This window comes from Nuphar pumila, chromosome 15 (genome assembly GCF_984573655.1).
Source record: "Nuphar pumila chromosome 15, dmNupPumi1.hap1.1, whole genome shotgun sequence".
Classification (NCBI taxonomy): domain Eukaryota; kingdom Viridiplantae; phylum Streptophyta; class Magnoliopsida; order Nymphaeales; family Nymphaeaceae; genus Nuphar; species Nuphar pumila.
The window spans coordinates 7055269-7071537 of record NC_143263.1 but is presented as its reverse complement, the minus strand read 5'-3'; the positions used below and the strand labels follow the sequence as shown (position 1 = coordinate 7071537).

Sequence of the window (16269 nt, the reverse complement as noted above, 5' to 3'; positions counted from 1 at the left end):
GCAATTTTACAATATTTTTCATGATATTTTTTATTCTTGTTTTAAATATGCTAAGAGATGCATCACACCATATTTGATTCATGTATGTATAACCTTTTTATGAGGTGTATTGATTCTTTTTGCTAACTTGTGTATATTTATTTTAGATGGAGAATGTAATATATGATTGTGTTTCAATAGAATATTATGAACAACTCACTTCGTTTATTGGGACATAACCTGTGATCATTATTGTTTTACAACTATATCTCTTAATAACATTTTCCTTATTTAACTCTCAACTAAAAATCAATAAGCAAACAACAATTAGTAAAAAGACACCCATTAAACCAAAAATCAAAATGCTTGAGCAATTCATAAAGATTGAAAACATAACATTTCTAGGATTTTTTTTGTATAGCAACTTTAGATTAGTGTTTTAAACTTGAAAGAATCTAGCTAGAAATACCTTTGAGCTCTTTTTTGAAGGAATTTTAAAATTAAATATTAGAAAGCCAGGGAAAAAAATAATCCAGAAAAGCATATTTATCGTGGGATGTTCATTTATCCATATGATGAATTGTAGGTCGATGCTAGGGCACGTTCAGCATGTAATATCTCAAATTAAATGATAATACACACATTTAAAATTTTCAACCCTTGCAAATAGACAATTATCACAGTGTTTAGATATAGCTGACACAATTAAATGCCTATGAAAGACTAGATACTGATAAAACAATTTCAAGAGTTTGCACAAAAGTGCATTTCAAAAGTAGCACCTTTGAATGTGGTAATCATTCCATAGCACAATAGAAAGTGGTCACCCGGGGCAACATGTAAGCCAAAATATACAAAAACAAATACAAAATGAAAAGTTTGAAACATAAAATAATAAAGGTTGCAAGGTAACCGTACAAAGAAATCTTTGAATTGGTTAAGTTTTGTACCTATACATTTTCTATTGTTTAGCATTTGTGCTTGACACTTAAGCGTTTCCATGAGTAGATGACTCGAGCACAATATTGCAGGCTATCCCAAATTTTCTCAGATGAAGGACCCCACTCACAAAAATAACAGGCATTAAGTTTGGGCTGGATTCATATAGGCTTGTTAATTAGTAATAAATATATGTTATGTATATTTTATAGAGGGCACTTTTTATGCTGCACACCCATATCAACATTTCTTGATAAGGAGATCACGCCCATCTCGAGAAATGCCAAGATGGGTGGTTGTGTGGGCGATGCATGATGCAGTGGCGATGCATTTTAATACAGACAGTTAAAGTGTTTGGCATGCAATTGATAAGGTGTAAAGTTCAAATATTATCACTTACAGCTTTGAAATAATGTGCTTATTTTGTAAATGAGTCGTTCTAAGTTTTTTTTTTTTTTCGATTTATGACACAAATAAACCACTCCCCGAATGGAGACCTAGTCGCGTTGGACTTGGCTTGCTGTACCTACGCCCGCCATCCCGATAGCATAAAACTTCATGGGTTCACCCCCTTGCTCCAAGGGCTAATGTAAGGTGATGACTAGGGGTGGCAAAATCAGACATGACCCGCCAACCCGCTTCTTATGTGGGTTCGGGTTTGGCTTAAACGGGTTCATGTCATAAACAGGTCGACCCGCCTAACCCGTTTATTAAACGGGTTGGGTTCGTGTTAGGGGTATGCCAACCCGCCAACCGGACTGACATGTTTAATAAACGGGTTAAGCGGGTGGATCAACCCGTTTACCCGAACCCAACCCACCAACCCGCCCGCCAACCCGTTTACCCGACCCCGACGCGCCCGTCAACTGGCCCGCTAACCCGCCCCCTAACACGAACCCGACCCGCCAACCGGTTTACCTGACCCCGACCCACCTGCCAACGCACCTGCTAACCCGCCCGCCCGCTAACATGAATCCGACCCGCCAACCTGTCCGTTAACCCGCCAACCTGTTTACCCGACCCAACCCATTTATTAAACGGGTTAACCGTGTCATGACGGGTTACCCATTTAATAAATGGGTCGGGTTCGTGTTTGCCACAGCTGACCCGTTTAATAAACGGGTCGGGTTCATGTTGAGGTATGCTGACCCGTCAACCCGACCCTATTGCCACCCCTATTGATGACGCCCATGGAAATGAAACCTCGACCGTTCATTTAGATGCCTAGCCCCCCTTCCTACTGCGCCAAACCCATTTGTGGCGTCATTTTAAGATCTGCTTAATAAGTTGAGTCTAAATTTTATTACTCTCTCTCTCTCTCTCTCTCTCTATATATATATATATATATATATATATATATATATATATATATATATATATATATATGAGAGAGAGAAGGTGGTTGTTGCTAACCACCATGCTAATTGGGTTTTTGAAGGATTCTTCTCATGTTTTACTTAAGTCTGACTGCACGATGTGTTGACAAAGCCGATTTACTAGAGAACGACACTTTGATCATGCGATGAAAAACATTGTTTTTTAAACCTTGATTATTTAAAAAAACTTAGATCAACAATTTTTTAAACCTTATAAAAACCTACTTGTGTGTATCGGAATCAGATGATCCAATAGCAGATTCCTATAAAATCAAGCATGTACAGTTAAATTTAAGGAAAATAGGGAAAAACCTTTTGAAAGCCCAGTTAGCTATCACCTTTCTTTCTCTCTTTCTATATATATAAGGTAAATATTGACTATTAATGAAGGTACAAAACTAATGAGTTTGCAATCTTTTTTAGATCAAATGTTACAGATGTGATGTACATGGTTTGTTTATTTGAAAACTTGTTTTGAATCATGTGATCACATGACAAGTAATTATGTTTTAAAAGGGATTCAAAAATCAATGGCCCACAATGGGTCAAAATAGATCATATTTTTACATCATAAAACCACAATCCAAGACTTGATCCTTATCAAACAAACCATGTTGAACACATCTATGTGATATGTGGTTAGATTGAATGATACAACTGCACCTATGATTTTTAGCTCATTAGTTATAACTTGCACCTATGATTTTTAGCTTATTAGTTATGTACTTTCATTAGTAGCCAATATTTACCTATATATATATATAATATATGATGGTTGTTTACCTTACACACTCTTGTTTGCATAGATTTAGCCACCAAATGGCAAATCTAACCATACACGTGCTTAGTATGATTAAATTAGTATATTAGAAGGTTTTGTTATGTTTAATAAGCCATAAGATTTTATTTTTTAGATTGTGAAAATCAAAGGCTCATCATTCATGAAAATAAAAGGTTTAAAAATGAAAATGGTATAGAACATCATAGTTGAGTCAACTTTATCACATGAAAAGAGATAGAAAAAAAAGAGTCAACCCGAGCTTGGCTCATTTAACTCATGCATGCCATGAGCTCAAACTTAGTTCGGCTTGCCAAAAAAAAAACTGAGCTTGAACGATCTCTGTTCGGTTTTACTCGGCTAGCTCACCATCTCTACTTGCGCGCTTACGTGCTTATTTCAACAATTTCTCAACAAGACACTGCTTATTGAGTTCTTTGGCTTTTACCTACGAGCCGTTATCCGTAAAATGACGGTAAGTTGAGCGGTTCAATGTAAATTTCTTTAAATACTGCCATCAAGGGAGAGAAGAAGGCAACCGATTTGGTGAAGCGTCGTTGCTTCAGAGAGAGAGAGAGAGAGAGAGAACGGAAAAGGATCGCCTTCGCTCTCTTCACTATAACTCTGATCCGTCTCTCTCTTCGTCTCCGAAGCCAGAAAAGAGGCGCAAGGAGAATCGTCTCCTTCCTTAAACCCTAGTATCTCTTTTTTTCTCCCCCTTTTTCGAAGCTTATTTATTCGTAGTCATAGATCGCGAACGAGGATAGAGGTAGAGTGTTCGAATCTCAGGCGATGAGGTTTTGACGGAAAGAGGGGGAAAATGCAGAGGCGGGGATCGAGCAGCCGGCTGCCAGGCTTGGCTCAGCGGTCGAGGATCTCATACGTGATGCTCTCTATGATCGCGACGATGTCCGCATTCTACGTCGCGGGACGGTGAGTCTCTCTCTCTCTCAAATTAGGGCAAAAATCTGAGCTTTTTGGGCTTAGAGAATGGAATTTTTGAGACTTGATGTAAGAAATTATCGGAAACTCTTGAAAATGCAAGCATTTGATCTATTGCGGAGTGACTTTGTCGTCATGTTTAAAGCCTAACGACTGTAATTCATCGGAATCGTGGAGATTTTCCCTTCGGATCGGAGACTCATAGAATAGATCATGTTTTTTGGATCGACGGAAGTATCCTGTTCAATGAGTTCCTCCCAAATTTCGGCGTTTGTTCAGCTACTTTCGTGTTTTCTGCGAGCAAAATCGCGGCAAATAGTTGAAACGCTAGTCGGATTGAGGAAAATTCTGCAAATAGTTTCCGATGATTGGAAATCGGTGAAACGTGTCCTCGTCTGGAAGCCGGCAGACTGAAATCAAGGCGAATCGGAGAAATGTCTTCTTCAGAATCGTGAAAGTCTAGTTCGTTTGAACTTCCATTTTGCTTTTCTAGATGGTATTTTCGGCATCCCGAGAGCCTTAGCGGCGGGAGCGAAGTCTGCGAGACGGATTTCGCTCAAAGAAATCACGGAAATCCTATCTGGATTTGCAAAATTTCTAACGAGTTGCGCTATATTTTCGCCGCTTTCCGGAGGATCTCTAAGGGTATATATGTCAAGTTATTACTCTTTGACCGATTGAAACTTCTCAGTTTCCGAATTACCCCTCGTTCTTCACATATTTTTGAAAAAAAACCCTCAATTAATAACTCGAGGTCCCTTTTTTTTTTGAACTTTATCTATGTAGGACGACTTTGCAGGTTAACTGGTTAAGGATCTTCTCTGTTCATTGCATTGAAAAGGTTTTAATTACTAGGTGGCTGTTCTGCTAATTGAGTTATTACTCTTTAATTGTTGATGGTAATGAAGGGATCTGATTTTTTTTAAATATTTTTTATTTAGCCTCTGGCAGGATGCAGAAAACAGAGTGTATTTTATCAAGGAGCTGGACAGGAGAACCGGCCAGGTGCATACGTGACTCATTTATATACTGCTACTTTTAGGTTGTGTTTTGATTGCTCGGATCTCAAACCTGAGATTGAGATCAGATGATTTAGAGACGCATGTAACCCTGCCGCTGATCCGCCCCTCCAGCCATGGGCCCTGAAATACGTGAATTATAACTGCAATGTGAATGTCAGAGAATCGGTTTTTAGGTGGGGGTGGGGGTCTGAGATTCAGTGTTTGTTCGCCTCCATTCTTGATGTGAGCCCCCATGCATCCGTTCATCCAAATGCACCCTTAATTACATTGGTTCCTTTGTTGCAGACACCTCTGGGATATCCTTGTGTTAATTGTGGCAGTCATTCTCTAATTTGACCTGTTCAGTAACAATGCTGAGAATTGAACTTACAGGGATATGGTTTATATGTAGGGCAACAGCAGAAATATTATTGCCTGAACCTAATGGTTGTGAATATCTTGGGTTTACCAATGAGGATTTGGCTTAGCAGCATGAATTATAATGGGCTGGGATGATATGTGGGTTTTCTTTTCTTTTTCTTTTTTTGATGAATGATTGGTTTTCCTTATTCCATCTTGTTGTATTTATCGCTGTTCGAGTATGGAATAATTGTTCTTACTTATTGACAAATTATTGGCACATTTATACTTGTGGTCAATGACCTGAAAATAGCCTTATCTTTGCCTGTTTTTATGTTTTGCTGTTCAGAGAAAATGCATGCTATTAAAATCTAGTTCGATCTCTGTCCAGCTGAGGGGATGGATCAAATATCGATTGTGGTGCCTATACCTCATTATGTTTCTCACTCATTTTAACAATCCTAGTAGAATGATTCTTTCTTTATATTATGGATCAGACTCCTATTTTCCCACGTATTTTGCTTGGCACTTCCTATATGAATTTAACTATGGCACTTCCAGTGCTGCATTTGTGCATGCTATGAGCATTCAGGAAATAAGATAAGCATGGTTATATCATGTTTTCTGCTTAAGAAACAGAAAGACATCTCTTTTTTTTCTGAAATCCTGCTATTGGGCTGTATTTGAGTCCGCATTATGAAAAGTTTTCTTCGTAATCTGAATCTCACTCATAGTATTGGGCTCTTTTGGTCTATAATTAGTATTTAGAGGGTCATCACTCATTAGACAGATTTTTTCCCAAGTTGTTAATGCAAAATTTGTACTTTTCTTTTGTCAATTTGTTGTATGTGTCAAGTCTCTTGATCTCTATGATTTAACATTTGATGTGAATCTCTTAGAACATGTCCTTTATATTTATTTGGCTCTTGAAATTTAGCACATTTATTCATGGTGTTTTATTTGTTCAGGGACAGCCAGCTATATCAGTTGATGATACATTGAAGATTATAGCTTGCAAGTAAGCTGATTTTTGTCTTGATATTTTCTAGATCTTCACAGGTGCTTCTTTCGACAAGGTTTTAATGAAATGATATGCCATAACAAGATGGCCTGTTGATTTTCTAGCATATGAAGTAATTTATTTATTTATTTATAATAGGGATGAGCAGAAGAAATTATCAGCTCTGGAGGCAGAGCTTGCTGCAGCTAAGAAAGAGGGTTTTGTTGTGAAGCACACACTGGGCACAAATGGGACACATCCTAGAAGAAGGTTCTTTTTGGTGATTGGGATTGCTACAGAAGTTGGACGCAGAAAAAACCGGGATTCAATCCGGAGGTCATGGATGACAGCTGGTGAATATTTATTTGTCTATTTTTTCCAATTTCTTTTATTACAGCATGAACAGTTGCTGTATATATTTCAGAAAATCATTTTGTTGCATTTTTCCTTGATAGAGAGTACAGAGCATTAAATTTAGAGTAGGAAGTCTTCTTGTTTGCTTCTCTGTTTTTGTAGTTATACATTGTTTAATTGGTTGACATTAAACCACTTTTATTGCCCCTGAAGAATTTCAAAATCCTATGGTAGGTTGTTAAACCACTTTTATTTCCTTTTTCCTTTTTTTTCTCTATTAAGCTAATTTATTTTGGAAAAATCGAGCCATAAATTTCTTGTTGACATGTATACTAGATGCTGGTACTTTGGGACCTTGTTGCCAAATTGTTCTTTTTCCTTTTTCCTATTGAACCGTTATTATTTCCTAATTTCCCCTTTTTCATATTAAACTATTATTGCCTAATGCTCTTTTACTTTTCTTTATGGGTGGAGGAAATAATCATCTTGTTCTTGAGGTCTAGGGTTGTGTCAGCCGTTTTATCAAAATCTACAGCAGTGCTTTCTTTCATCCTTTGATTTGTTATCTTTTCAATAGAAAACAATGATGGCTTCTTTTCCTAGGGAAAACCCTCCTTTGGGTTGCAAAGCGGATTGCAAAAATGTTGTCCAATAGGTGGTGCAGGGAATTATTTCATAGTCAATCTTTTTGACACTGTTGAATTCTCAATGCAGAAATTTCCAAATAACTTGCCTCATAGTATACGATATGGTGAGTGTGTATCATATCAAAAACCCTCATAGTATACGATACAACACTGGGTTGAATGATTTGAGTCACAGTTCATGTGGGAAGAAAGTGCATTAACCCTGTCATGTTCCTTTTGGTATCTGGCTTAGAGGGCTACTCATCTATTATATTCCATACACGTGATGATTAGTTAGTGAGTTACTTGAATCTGGTTAGCTAGGTGCTTAGCATGAGCTAATGCTGGAAGATAGACAAATTTGTTTAGGGACAATATCCTTATTACCTAAAGATAGTCAGGAAAGCAAGCTACCTGCAGGCCTGCTGGTTTTTTAAAGGAAGAATACAAGGGATAGCCCAGCCTGTGAGGCTCACTGTCTGCCCGGCCCATTCCATTGATGGCCCATGGGCTGCCCAGCCTGATGCCGGCCCCTACTTTGCTTTGCCTTAAAAATGAAACCACTATTTTCTTTGAGTAGAATTAAGCACTTGAGTTAATATTTAGTACTAGTTTGGTTGAAAATAACATACGTCTGTTGACTTCAATGAAGTGCTATTTTAAGTTTGAACGAATCTTTGACCATGTTAGCATTTCTTTGTTAATAACATTGCTTAAATATTGCTTCTACTTCATGTTTCAGGTTGGTATACGGCATGCCACTTCTTCTCATTCAATGGATTACTGAACATGGTCATAATTTTTACTTAATGCAGGTGCAGCATTGAGAAAGATGGAAGAGGATAGGGGCATTATCATGCGGTTTATTATAGGGAAAAGGTCTCTTATCTTTATCATAGAAATATCAGTCACCTATCTGTATACTTTCTTTCTAAATTTTTGATATTATATCCAGTGCACATCAAGGAGACAACACTGATCTAGCTATTTATGAAGAGAATGAACTCAACAATGACTTCGTTATTCTAGTAAGCTCTTTTCTATTATTTTCAGTGATATCAAGCACCTGGTCACTTGTTGATATATGGCATGATCTTATCTCATGTATAAATATAGGAGGCTGCTAGTCATTGAGGTTTCCAGAGGTATAGGAAATATGTACTAAAAGTTGAGCATTTTAAAATAATTTTAAAGGTTGGATGACTTTTTTGTTCTGCCAAATTAATTTAACAAATTTTCTTGGCCATTTCCATATCGTGCAATTTTTATTGTTTTGCCAATATCCTCTGTAACTAAACTGTTCATTTGAATTTGTCTTTGCAAGGTATCAAGGTATATGAGCCTGTGATTTTTCAGGTTTTCAAGAGATTCATTCAGAATTTTCCATTTATGCAATCATCCATCTGGAGATTTTTAGATATTTTAAAGGCAATCTAGAGGCTGTCTTTGTTATTTATACTCGTAAAGTTGCATCAATGGTTAGGATGCATGGGCTTTGTTCCTGTGTTTGCCAAGTCTCAAGACTAGCTCATTTGAAGGTCTGATTCTGTTTGTGAATTTTTAGAAAGAAAATTAAGAAATTTGTCAAATGATTAGATATATTTTACCTTCTTCATTACAAAATCTTTTTGTCAAATATGGATATTGTTGAGTTAAATGGTTTTACATTTTGTGCACTTTTGGCATCCCAGATGGGCTGATGTTTGTCTAACAAGAACAGTAAAATTTTCCAACCCACTGGTTTCAAAGATCAGAGTGGTTCTTAGGCCTGGACATTATTGGAGTGATCCCATTTGATGAATGTACTGCTGCAGTTGGGAAGCCTTATCGGACTGGACAAGCCTATAGGTTCCAGCTATGAGAATTATGAGTTTAGATTAACCCCACGTTACCATGCAAAGGTGGACTAGATCCGTCAGCTTTTCTAGTAGGTTATTCAAGTGGAATCTGTCTGAGCTGTGCAGCACGGAAATTTGCATTTTCCGATAAAGATCATTTCTGTTTAAGTGAACCATTCTTAATTATGATGAATCCTTTCTGCAATACTGGTAGATTTACTTTGATGCTGTTCTTGTTGATTGATACCTTCTGAACTCATCACAGTTTATCAGTTAATGCTGCTGTGAACACATGCTCCTTAATGCAGCCTGTCACTTTCAAGGTGATACCTGATGTGTCTTTGAACTTGTTAATAGACAGGTTCATTCCTTTTTTGCTTTGTGCCCACATTCAGTAATCACAAGGGATTGATTTATTGACCAGTAAATAGTGGCAGTTATAGATACAACATTATAATTCAGCAGCTACATTTGATTCCCTTAATGAATTAAGTGCCTGCTATCATTTGTTCACTGTATTTAGCTTTTAAAGAAGCAACCATTTATATTATTTTACAGGATGATCATGTTGAAGATTCAGAGGATCCTCCCAAGAAAACAAAGTCATTCTTTGTTCAAGCTGTAGATCGTTGGGATGCAGAGTTCTATGCCAAAGTCAATGATGATGTCTTTGTTAATTTAGGTTAGTGATGGGCACCTATCATCAGATAAAAATTCTTTTTGTGTTTAAAACAGGGTTTATTGTTTTCTTATTTATTTTGCGTGCAGATGGTTTAGCCTCTGTGCTTAGAACACATTGGCATGATCCTCGCGTTTATATTGGGTGCATGAAGTCGGGTGAAGTTTTCAGTGAACGGTCAGTTCAGTCGTTATTTTAACATTTCATATGCAATCTGTGGATGACAACTTGGAAGTATTGACTTTGATATTTTCTTTCCATTTTTTTATACTTTGATATTTTCTTTCCATTTTTTTTTTATTTTTTCATTGCTTAACTTGTATAGGAGCCATAAATGGTATGAACCACACTGGTGGAAGTTTGGTGATGGGAAATCGTAAGTGTGTTTCCTTTTCTGCACTCCATTACATTGTTGCATTGAGGATTGTCTTGATTCTAATTTATCAGAAGCATTCTTCTGGAGACATGGCAATACTTTTTCTTTTTTTAATGTAAAACCTTCTTTTGCTTTTATGGTATTGGAGATGGTTCTCTTCCGTGGCTAACCATTTGATGGCCTCAAAAATGGAATATGGTGATTACTTATCCATATTCTGTTGCCTCAGCCCAATTGGACATTTCTTTGGCTAATCACTCGGTTCCTTTTTCTATGTTTACAGCTCTTGCTTTCTTCAGAATTCTGTACCTGCACATTGAAGTAGCAGTCAACCTGTTGAAATCTTTTTCACTGATGTTCAATCAATAAACCTAGAACTAGCTACGTTAATATCTTTGCTAGATTGAATTGAAAAATAAATTTACTGGTGAGTGTGAGTCATCTATATCAACAATCTCCCAATCTTTGAGGAAGTCTATAGTCTTGCTTTGCATTGGATATGTGACTGATCCAAACCTGTTTAAGTCAGGTTTCATGTGGCTTTCCAGATCTGATTAGTTAGAAGGGTTGAATTTTCTTTCAGGCTTGTACATAGAAAACCATAAATACCAAATCCGGCTAAAATCAAAACCTGTTTATATAGAAAAGTGTATCCAATTAGGTCCAGATATGGTCAAGTCTTTTCCCATCTGTATCCAATTTTGACTCCAAATCCAATTAGGCCACATCCTTTTCCAAGGGTTGCATAATGTTTGCATCCAACCCAAACCATCTAGATACTTTGGAGGAAAATCCTTATTAACATTGGGCATAAAAATCTATCATATGGAAAGAAAAGAGCTAGGGGTTGACTTTTTTGGTTGGGCGTTGGGGGAGAAGGTAGCTTGTAATCCCACATGGCATGAACTATTAAAATGTAGTGACATTCATTTTTTTCATATGTTAGCTCTTGATCCATTTATAATATGCTTTTTTTATTGAAATAAGGCATTTACATGCTGTTACATGACATGCCATATTTGTCATTGAATTTTAGTTTATTAGGAAATAGAAGACATGGAATCATGAATCATGGTACTTTAAATTTCAGACATTTATTATTCTAAATGCTTCCATTAATTGGATTACAATTATATGCCACAGCCAGTATCACAACGGCCATAATCATTTGTTTCATTTTTGTGATGATAATATATATGGAAAGTGGTAGCTGCCTACCGCGAGCAAACATGTATTTTCAGGTTGTTTTCGCAAATTTGACCCTGCTGATGTGTTCAACATGGTTGATTTGCTAGGAAACAACACTTGGATCATGTTTTTTCAATAAAAAACATGATTTTTTAAGCCTTGAATATTTATGAAAATCTTAGACGGTCGATTTTTAAACCTTATAAAAACTCAACTGCATGTCAGAATCGGACAATCCAAGAGTTAATTCCTATAAAATCAAACATGTAGAATATGTTTGTACGGTCAGATTTAAGGAAAACATGAAAAAAAAACCCTTCAAAAGCCTGGTAGGCTGGTAGTAGGCTAAAAAAGTGGTAGGCAGCTACCACCTAATATATATATATATATAGCATTATGATTGTCACGGGCTTACTTTTTTCAATAAGCCAATGTGGTGCGACAGTCCTTCCTTATCGCCGCAAGCCTACTTATCGTTCTGTCACGGGCATAGAATGCTTCACAAACCCGCAACGCGCCAAGCTGCCCAGCCTAACAGTCAAAGGCCGCGTACCAACACGTTTTCATGTGCTGAATCATTTTCATTGGCCCTACACACCACCCCGTGCGCAGCTGCCTAGCGGAAGCTGATCAAACACATTTCTAAATGCGCATCCCATGTAGTCCATGCCGCTCGGTGCATAGTCGTCCCATACCAGCTATCACTTCTGAAAGGGGCACAAACTTTGCCTTAGCCTTGCGTGTCATGGAGCGTATTGCGACTCCATGCGCACAACATAGCAAAACTTTGCCACTGAAGGAACAAGACCTTGTAGCCCCCAGTCCGAAGACCAGTTGATGATTCAACACCATAACGAAGAGCACCACCCAGACTCATTCGTTGGTGCCTAGGCATTCACTCACCTAACCCCGAGTCACCATACTCGGTTGGAATCACCTAAGGTGATTCTTGGGAGAATTAGCCCTAACCCACACGCACCTCCGTGCGTCCAACCGTTACGCGTGGGAAACTCTTGCAAGGCAAGCGGTCCTTAACCAAATCTCTAAAGGCAACATCCTTTGATCTGTTGGCACTGCTTAACCGAACAACGCTCCACGTCTGTGCCGCCACACAGTGATGCACTAACGATGATACCGATGCCTATCGCATGCCATGCTACTACCGCACATCACCGATCAAGCGAACGCATACCGCGCATTCCTACACTTGATGCATTTTCCACTCAGTAGAGCTCCGCACTGCACATGCCCCATTCCGAAAGATCAGCCCGGGACAATGATAGTCATGATGATTATGTTGATGGAAGCTGATTATGTCCAACCTGTGCATGTGAAAGGATTGGACTAATGATCCTAGTGATTTTCATATATTCAGTTATTGATTTTCCATGTGTATGAGCATTGAGCAATAAGTATATTATTTATGAATATTTTTATCCATCCTTGAGTAGTTCAAAAGACTGCCTATTTTTGCTCTTCTACTACTAATATAAAAGTGCACTATCTCAGGATGTGAAAATTGATGTTTAATTGTGAACAGTTGATACGTGGTATTGTGCTTCCATGTGTGTGTTAAACAGTTTGACGACGTTTCTAGCACAAGCTTGTATTCATTGTTGAATGTGAATGCTTACTGATTTAACATGTCTAGTTTCACATTTTCTTCAAATATGGGAAAACATGTCTAGTTCCGTCCACCTGTATTGTACATGGTTTTGTTTGAATGTGCAAGCTATCAAACTTTTGGGGTAAACTGTTTCTGCTGTTATATATTTTTTCTTTTTCAGCTTGCCCAAAAATTGTGTTTTACAGGTACTACCGTCATGCCTCTGGACAAATGTTTGTCATATCTCGAGCATTAGCGCAGTTTGTATCCATAAACAAGTTAGTTCTTGTCATATCTCGAGCATGCACTTTTCTGCTACTTTTGTTAGATCCCATTTGATGATATAATATCTATTTTGTCCAAATTTTAGTGGTTTCTAAGATGACTTGTAATGGCAGGGCCATTCTCCAAACATATGCCCATGATGATGTTAGTGTTGGGTCTTGGATGATTGGGCTGAATGTCAAACATGTTGATGAAAGCAAGTTTTGTTGTTCTTCATGGTCACCAGGTTTTGCTCTCTCTCTCTCTCTCTCTCTCTCTCTCTCTCTCTCTCTCTCGTGTGTGTGTGTGCAATTATGCTGCCCGATACACCATTGCCTGTAGTTTTGACTCTCGTGAATCACCAGGTGCTATATGTGCAACAGCGTGATCTTTATAGAAAGCTAGAGTGAACCAATTTCTGACCATTTTTTACTCGGGAACACCAGCATTCCTCAAAATATGATGGGTGTGCGGCTGCTGCCAGACTGTAACAACTTTCAGCTTCTTTCAACCAGATCATCAGAGGCCATGTCTTCTGGCTGCACGCTGTGAACCCAATCTTTCGAATAGTTATTATAGTTCTCCAATGCATAATTTCAGGCATCAGACCGTGGCATTTTTAGCTAACGAGATATAGAAACTACAGGATCCCTTCAATATCTGGTTGGATGGTGTCGACAGAGCATGCCTGGTTTGCCCATATAAATTTTTTTATCATTATTTTCCATGAGTTATTCTGATCACTATTCTTTGCTTATGGGTTTCACCTATAAGCGCAATCTTGAGAACACTTATTTTCTCCTATTTTGTAATTCGGCGAGTTACTGATCCTCTGTACATGTTATGCTAGTATAGTCGATTGCAGTTTTATCTTTCCAGCAAGAACTTTTGGTTTCCAGTAAATAATATGCATCCTAAATATATTGTAAGAAGTATACGCAACAAAATTGCTACTGGATTTTAAGAACGAGCACTGTGAGGTCAACCAGATTCATACTGGCTCTGACTTTTCTTCGGCAATTAGAACATTGCTTCCTTGTAAGAAACCACAAAGATGATCCTTCTTGATCAGGGCTTTTTCTATTACGAGGTTTTCAATTAATTAGTATGGAAACTCATGAAGGGCACTGGTTCTGGGTGTTGCTCATCCTGTAAATGCACAGCATCCAGACTGATCCACTCTCCTTGTACAGTCTCGTGATGTATATATCAAATCCGGAACTGGTGGAGGTGGAGGTGACTCTAGGCATTGATCTCATTAGATGCTTGATCTTTGTAACATGACCCGTCTTGAATTTTGAAGTGCTGACATATGTCGGTCGCATCCTTTTGCGTCCATCACGTTAACTCACCCTCTATCCAACCAAAGGCCCGTGTTCCTGCAAACCCCATGCAAGTCTATCCCCCTACTTTCTTGTACGAGGGGCGATAGGCTTGTATGGAAGTTACTAAAGAATAACATCCTTTTGAAAACTTGAGGGTATGTTTGATGGCTTGTCCAAGGTTGGACGAAATGAACAAAAAGAATGGAACAGAGCATTGGTTCTGTTCGTTATGTAACAACTGTTCTAAGTCCAACGTTTGTTTGAACCGTACTCAAATGCTATGTTTCAATTGTCCGTTGTTTGATGACGATGTACCCCCAGGTCGGATTGCTCGGCTTGGTTCTCTGCGTGCAGGTGCCATTTTTTTGGTGAGCGCATCACCGGCGGTGGGCATCAACTACGAGCAGATGGCGAACAATCTCCCGTCGCCGGACTGAGTGGCGGGGCTGCTCCAATCCATCAACATTACGAAGGTGAAGCTCTACGACTCCGACCCGAGAGTCTTCCGTGCCTTCCACAGCACCGGCGTCGAGTTCGTCGTTGCAATCCCGAACGAGTGCGTCGGAAAGATGGCAGATCCGGCGACGACACTCGCCTGGGTTAAGGAGAACATCCAGCAGTATGTTCCGGCTAGCTGAATCGGTTACATAACCATCGGGAATGAGGTGCTCACCAGAAACGACTCGTCGCTGGCCGGGTGCCTCATTCCGGCGATGCAGAACGTTTACGCCGCTCTGCAAACCCTAGGGTTGGGGGATAAGGTGGAGGTGACGACGGAGCACTCGCTCGCCGTCCTGGAATCGTCCTATCCGCCATCGAGCGGCCGATTCTGGCGAGATCTCGTCGGACCGGTTTGGTCTATGCTAGGGTTCCACGGACGGACCGGATGGCCGTTCCTGATCAACGCCTACCCGTTCTTCGCCTACATGTCGGACCCGAAGCACATCTCCCTCGACTATGTCTTTTTTCGGGAGAACGCCAGAATCTTGGACCCCGGCACCGGGCTTCACTATGATAACATGTTTTTCGCCCAAATCGACGTCGTGTACGCCACACTAGAGGCGGAGGGAAAGGGGAATCTGAGGGTAAAGGTGTCAGAGACGGGGTGGTCGTCGAAGGGGGACCCGCAGGAGACCGGCGCTTCGTTGGAGAACGCCCGGACATACAACGGGAACCTGATGAGGATTGTGGCGGAGCAAAGGGGGACGCCAAAGCGGCCGGACGTGGGGCTAGAGGTGTACGTGTTCGCCCTGTTCAACGAGAACCTGAAGCCCGGGCTGACGTCAGAGAAGAACTACGGGCTCTTCAAGTCCGACGGGACGCCGACGTATGCCGTCGGGTTTAACTTCGCCAGGCTCGCCCCGCCGTCGGGCGATGGAAGAGGAGGCGTAGATGGCGAAGGAGAACTCGGGATCCGATAGGAACCAAGAGCTCGCGGGCGCACTCGTAGAGAAATTTTCGTTCCTGTTATTTTTGTAACAAGGGGGAGGGTGGAACGAAAATAACATACTTATAAGAACGCGGTGGATGCGCAAAACGTCATCTGCCGCATCCAACGTTTGTCGAAAAGTGTCGTTCTTAGCATAATTTTCGTCCGAATCACGCTGAGAACAGCACATCAAACGTACCCTGAAGGAA

At 39.6% G+C, this 16269-nt stretch overlaps 1 protein-coding gene and 1 pseudogene across 1 annotated transcript; both read left to right on the top strand.

The window, feature by feature from the left end:
* Window positions 1-3604: 3604 nt before the first annotated feature.
* LOC149814322 (hydroxyproline O-galactosyltransferase HPGT1-like) lies at window positions 3605-14253 on the top strand. The gene is made up of 12 exons (XM_089988758.1): window positions 3605-4005; window positions 4956-5019; window positions 6344-6393; window positions 6535-6728; window positions 8171-8234; window positions 8311-8383; window positions 9752-9875; window positions 9962-10049; window positions 10198-10248; window positions 13249-13320; window positions 13441-13553; window positions 13672-14253. The coding sequence occupies exons 1-12, from the start codon at window positions 3893-3895 to the stop codon at window positions 13692-13694; spliced, it is 1029 nt and encodes a 342-aa protein (XP_089844884.1). The 5' UTR covers window positions 3605-3892; the 3' UTR covers window positions 13695-14253.
* A 566-nt stretch (window positions 14254-14819) lies between these two features.
* LOC149814321 (glucan endo-1,3-beta-glucosidase 11 pseudogene) lies at window positions 14820-16052 on the top strand (annotated as a pseudogene).
* The last annotated feature ends 217 nt before the right edge of the window (window positions 16053-16269 follow it).